The sequence below is a fragment of the Fukomys damarensis genome, unplaced genomic scaffold (genome assembly GCF_012274545.1).
Source record: "Fukomys damarensis isolate Sample0158 unplaced genomic scaffold, DMR_v1.0_HiC HiC_scaffold_21, whole genome shotgun sequence".
NCBI lineage: Eukaryota > Metazoa > Chordata > Mammalia > Rodentia > Bathyergidae > Fukomys > Fukomys damarensis.
In genome coordinates, this window is record NW_022900933.1 from 31,018,652 (window position 1) to 31,024,768 (window position 6,117).

Consider the following 6,117-nt stretch of genomic DNA (forward strand, 5'->3'; position numbering starts at 1 on the left):
GGGGTGTGTGTGTGTGTGTGTGTGTGTGTGTGTGTGTGTGCGTGCGCGCGCGCGCAATGTGTCCTAACACATGTGGAGACTGTGCAGAGCACATGTGGATGTTAGGGCATATGCACATACATGTGGAGAGCATGTCTATGCGTGTGGAGAACATGTGCCTGGGAGCAGGCATGTCATGAGCCCCTGGCCCCATCTGAGCATACCCAGGAAACTCTGCAGCCTCTGCTGGGGCTGGGAGCTCACTTTTACACGGAGCTCTCACCTGTATCCCGCTTCCCGCCTGGAAGATGAAGCTGCTCAGAGCTGCTGCCCCCAGCCCCCCACAGGCCCCACCCTGTCCTGCCAGCGTGTGTGACTCAGATGGAGCATTGTTCTAAACCTGGGGCTCACCCCACCTGCCCCAGGACAAAGGCGTCCAGGCCGCCCCTGGCTACCCAGGAAGGGGCAGGAAGGGAGGCAGAGCCAGACTGGCGGGGCAGGCTGGGCCCTCACACGCTGCTCTCACCATCTGGAGCTCGTTCTGTAACTGCTGGTTCAGGCCCACTTTCTCTTCCATCTGGGCTTCCAAGAATGCAATCTTTTCTTCTTTCATGGCCAGTGCTGTTCTCAATGTTGACTCATTTTTGCCCTCCAAAATCTTGTATTTTCTGAAAAATACAAAGATATGAGTATCATTTACCTCCTCTTCAGCCCCACACCAGGCTTTTCACTGCCCAACACTCCTCCTCCCCCTCCTAGGAGGCTGCCTGTATGTACCACCTAGAGTCAGACTCACCAACCAGAGCCCTTCCTGGGACCCCTATGCAGACACACACCTGTGACCCCTCCCAGGAGACACACTGCTAGCCTTTAGAGTCACTGTTTTAGGGAGGTGTTACCATGACCATTTTACCAATAGGGAAACTGAGTCTTGGAATGCTTAAGCAATTTGTCTAAGGTCGAAGTGCAAAGTACACAGCAAGTCTACAGACTTTCCACCACACCAAACAGTATTAGCAAGCATGTGGGTCTCAATTACAAACCCAAAAGTCCAAGATACTGGATTTCCTTACACAATGTTATCATTTAAAGCATGGTTGCAATAGTCAAATTAGAAGTCTCAGGCTGAGGATTAGTGGCTCAGCAATAGAGCACTTAGGCAAGAGGTCCCTGATTCAGTCCCCAGCACCACCAAAAAAACAAAAACAAAAAAACACCTTTTTTATTGGACAAAAGAATCTCCCTCCATTCCCCCCGAAAGCAGCCAAGGATAAGATCTGGTCTTCAAAAAACACAGAAGCCACACGATGGTGACTTCAGTAAACAAAGTCCTCTGGCTGAGGATCACAAGGGCTCAGACCCAACAGCAGAGGGACGTGCTACCCTACAGGAGACCATCCTCACGTGTCACCATGGCTATTCTCGTCCTGCAGCAGCATCTCCTTGCTGAGCCCGACCTTCTCCAGCTCTTGACCCAGTTTGTCCAGCTCACTGGTCAGCTGCTGGCTCTTCAACTTTTCCAGCACCAGGTCCTACAACACAGGAGATGGGAGTGTGGAGTGGGAACCCAGCAGTCACAGCAGAGAGGGCAGGCCGGGGCCTTCTCACACAGTCATCTTTGAGCCATGTGTATCCAAGTCCTGGCTGCCTGGGAGGATGACTGGATGGTCAACCCCTGGCAAGGATATGTTGCCAAAAGAAAGGAAATGACACTTCTCCAGGCCTAACCAGACTATGCAGCAGTCTACGCAGGATGGATCTAACACACACCATCTCCAAGACATGTTGGAAATGCCACTCATAGAGACCTCTAAGTACTGGGTTGGATTTCTGCCTTGAGTAGCAAGTATTAAATGCTCATTGCAGACAATGTGAAACAGAAAAAAGCAGAGAGAAAGGTTTTATCTTAAGCCCTGGTTCTGGTGTACTTTTCAGAACACAGATGCTGAATTCACTCAGGGATTCACATCATCTGATCCCCTTCGCTTCCATCTATCTCTGCAGCTCTCTAAAGGAAGGAAGCCTCCATTGCTGCCCAGAGCCAGTCCCTGGTGAGCTATTTATCCTTTCCACCAAGTCACAGGCAGCAGGAATGTTACATGCATTTTTCACTTACAATATTCTCACCCCATAATGGGTTTATCAGGACACAGCCCACCTTAAGTCGAGGAGCAGCATCTATCTATATGCACGTGCACCGAGGAAGTGATGCGATGAGCCAGACATTAGGTGTAATTACCTCTTAGTAGTAAGATCATACTATGTGGTTTCACTGGGCTCTCTAGACTCTCTCGGATATTAGAATGAGGGATACACTAGGGAGGGCATGCAAAGTACCCCTTGTGTTCTGGAACCACGCACCCCAGAAACAGGCCCTCCTGCCCCGCTGCTGCACCCGGCTCACCTCTCTCAGGGTGGTCAGCGTCCTCGTGTGCATGGTGACCTGCTTGGTGAGGTCCCTGTTGTCCTTCTCCAGCTCCTTCAGCTTGCTGGCCGCATCCCGGCAGCGGGCCAGCTCCTTGTCCAGCGCACGGCTCTCCTTCTCAGCCGCCGACAGCTTGGCAGTGCTGTCGTCCAAGACGGCATCCTTCAGCTCCACCTGCTGCCACAGCCGCTTGGCCTCCTTCTCCAGCAGCTTCTTGTCCTTCTCCAGCTGGGCCACCTCCTGCTCCAGAGCCTTTCTGTCCTTCTCGGCCCTCTCCAGCTGCTTGTTGGTGAGCCGAAGGGCCTCCAGGTCTCGCCGCAGCGCCTGGTGCTCAGCCTCCAGCTCCCTCAGCTCCTGCTCTAAGGCCTGTGACTTGTGGCTGCTACTCTCTAAGCTCTGCTGCAGCCGGAGGTTCTCGGCATTCACACTCTGGTAGCTGAGCTCCAGGCGCTCTGACTTCTTGCTCAGCGCCTTTAGCAAGTCCACGTTCTTCCGCAGCTCCTCCTTCTCACGCTCCAGCTGCTGGTTCTCGCTCTCAATCTGCGCCATCTTGGCGCTGGTGAAGCGCATGGTCTCCACCATCTTCCGCAGCTCCAGGTTCTCCTCATCCAGCTGCTTGTTGTCTCGCTCCAGGCCCTCGAGCTGCACTGACACATTCTGCAGGGTGTCTAGGGACTTCTTCAGTGCCCGGTTCTCCAGCTCCAGGCCTCGACTTTCGTGCTCCAGGGCCTCGACCTTCTCGGTGACTGTGTTCAGAGAGGTCACCTTCTTGGCCAGCTGCTCATTCTCCTTCTCTAGCCGGCACAGCTCCTTCTCCAGTGCCTCTGCCCGCTCCCCCTTCTCCTTGGCCTGCTCCAAGTCCCTGTGCAGTTGCTTCTTGTCCAACTCAAGCTGGCTCAGTTTGCTGCCAGCCTCTGTCACTGCCTGGTGGAGGGCTCTGTTCTCCTTCTCAATGTCCTTCCCACAGGCCTCGCTGCTGGCCTGTGACTTCTCCCGTAGCGACCACACAGTTCGGTGCAGGTGGTCCTTCTCCTGCTCCAGATCCTTGATCTACAGGAAAACACAACAGGCAGGATCTTGGCTGCTGTGTAAACTGAGGCCAGGGACCTGGGCTTACATTGTGCAGCTAAATCATCCCAACAATTCTGTGGCCTGACACAGACCCGGATGAGGGCACAAACAGACGCCAAGTGCTGAGACAGCTCAACATACACTTAGGGCAGCCAAAGCAGGCTTTAAAAATAAGTCAGTCAGTCTGTCCGTCCTCCCCACCCTTCTAAGTTTCAGCCATTTTCCTCAGTCTTTTGGTCATGGCCAGTGGAGCCCAGTGACCAGGACCTGCCCACCTCTGCAGCCTGCTCTGAAGCCCACTCACCACTCCCAGCTTTCTCCCAGCGCAGACACTGTACAAGCTACTTTCTCTCAAGCCTTTAGCCTCCATGTCTCCTTCTCATCCCACAAGGTTGTAGCCTTGCATGATGGCTCCAACACGGGCCTGCACCCAGTATTCTCCTGCGCTGCACCCTGTCTGTTCTCTTGGTAGCACATATCCGAGATCACCATGTCTGTCACATGGCAGTTTGCTGCCCAGCCTATCTTTCCACTGTATCTGACACTGTTCCAACCTTCTCCCCAGTTTGTGTTGCTCTGTTACACAGGCTGGAAGCTGAAATGCCCACCCCCACCTCGCTTACAAGCCAAGGAGCTGTGGGTCAGCTCTGGCTAATGTCCCTGTGCTTCCGCCCCTTCCACCTGCACTTGTTCAGCAGCCACTGCTAAGGACACAAAGGCAGCAGAGGAGGCCTGGTCCTGATGACACCTTAGAGCCACTGTGCCAGCCCTGAGTGCCCTACCTGGATGTAGTTTAGGGTGAGGCAGGTCCCAAAGTCTCTCCTGAAACACTGAATATGAGCAGCGGGGCCAGCCTTTGTCCTACACCTGCAGAACATTTAGCAGCCTCCCTGCCTCCAGGAACACCAGCCTCCCTCCCTCAAATCCAAGTCAGGAGTGTCAAGTCTACCCACATCCCAGGGAAAGAAGTGCTAGATGACACTGCTGCCGAGCTGGGCAATGACACCCATGATCTGTGAGCGCTGTCAGGAAAGGCTGTCACCCTCAGCTCCCTTCTCAGAAGCAAGCATCCCAGGAGAGGTGAGAGGTGACGGCAGGGCCTACCTGCCTGGCCTTGTCGGCCTTCAGGGCCTCCATGTCACTCTGTAGGTGTTCCTTCTCCCGGATCAGCTCCTCACTGAGGGTCTCCAGGTCTTGGCTGCTCTGCTTTTCTCTCTCCAGCTGGGTCTGTAACTTTTCAATCTGCAGTCAAAAAACCCAGCTCAGTGCTAAGTCAGTCTTAGCAAGTGGGCTACATTTTAAGACTCAATCCACAAATAACTGGAATGGGCTTTTGCTCGAGAAAGATGTTCCAGCCTTGTTCAGCAGTGACTCCCTCATAGCCCAGGACCTGTACTTTGTGTGTGGGATGTGAGCAAGGTCACCGGGCACCAGACTATTATGTCCCTTGCTAGGGGCCCTGCAGGGACTTCATGCTCACCCATTGTCCTTCCCTCCATCCTGCCTTGGGATGGTGATAGCTCTCAGCTGCTCAGAGAGGTTCCCTATTTTGTCACCCTCTGTCACTGTCTTTTCCACCCACTGTACACCCCAGCTGCCTCTGCTCCAGGCTGCTGTGTATCATCTGGCAGCAGATGGGGCAGCCTCCTGAGAAGGCCCCCAACACCAGGCTCTTATGCTGAACCCAGGGGTGCCCAGCTCCTCACACTTCACAGTGCAGCTGAGGCTCCAGGAGGCCGGTAGCAGAGCTCGTGAAGATGCAGCTTCTTTCCTCCAACCCCACGCTCTCAGCGTGAAGAGTAGGCACTGGGGAAAGGCACTGATGCCGACCTCAGAGGAGCAAGGGGTCAAAGTTCCACTCCACCACTGCTACGTGGCCACAGCAAGTCTGTGGCTCACCACCGGGGCCAGCTTATCCATCCTCTCAATCACCACACCTAGAGACAGCAGGTGTGCTGCGTGGTGGCTGACCCCTCCCCTGAGATCACTTCTAAATTAGCGGGTGTGGTGGAGTGGGGCCTGAGGAGCTGCATCTTACGTGGCTTTAGTGAACCTGGTGCTGCTGATTGGGGACATTGTTCTAAAATGATGGTCATGGCGTCAGGACCAGGGGTCACCGAAGAGCTTGGAAAAATCTCAAACTTCCTCTGTGGGGGTGGATCTGGTATGCCCAGGTGATACCCATGAATACCCGGGGCTGAGCCTTGCACAGCCAGGTATAGAAGTTCTTGGGTGGCTCTCAGCACCCTTGTCAAATGCAGGTCTGGGGCCCCTCTCTTCAGTAAGTAGCCACCCAGCCTTCCTGCCTCAGGGTCTATTCAGGCTCAACCTCCACGGTGGAGGTAGGCCATGGGATCCACCAGTGTATGGGTGTGTGGGGCGGGGGTGCATATGCATCATGCTGTCAGGGAAACAAGCTCCCAACCCAAACTGAGGACCCTAGGGTAAATGTGCTTCACCCAGAAATCTTATGAAGTATAGTGACAGGAAAGGGAGGCAGCTTCTCCAGGACCCATGGAGGTGCAAGATACAGCCAGGGTGGGGCTGGGGATTTGGCTCAATGGTTCCGCCCCCTGCCACACCAGCTCAAGGACCTGAGATCAATCCCTGGTACCAAAAAAAAAAAAAAAAAAAAAAAACAG

At 54.2% G+C, this 6,117-nt stretch overlaps 1 protein-coding gene across 2 annotated transcripts in view; it reads right to left on the minus strand.

Moving 5' to 3' along the window:
* The window catches only part of Ccdc88c (coiled-coil domain containing 88C), a 117,521-nt gene that overhangs the window by 30,313 nt on the left and 81,091 nt on the right, over positions 1–6,117 (minus strand). For both annotated transcript variants that reach the window (XM_033766762.1, XM_033766763.1), the window contains 4 exons: positions 4,580–4,717; positions 2,384–3,454; positions 1,384–1,511; positions 506–647 (listed from right to left, as the gene is read on the minus strand). In XM_033766762.1, the coding sequence (XP_033622653.1) occupies positions 506–647; positions 1,384–1,511; positions 2,384–3,454; positions 4,580–4,717 (1,479 nt within the window). The remainder of the gene's footprint in view (positions 1–505; positions 648–1,383; positions 1,512–2,383; positions 3,455–4,579; positions 4,718–6,117) is intronic.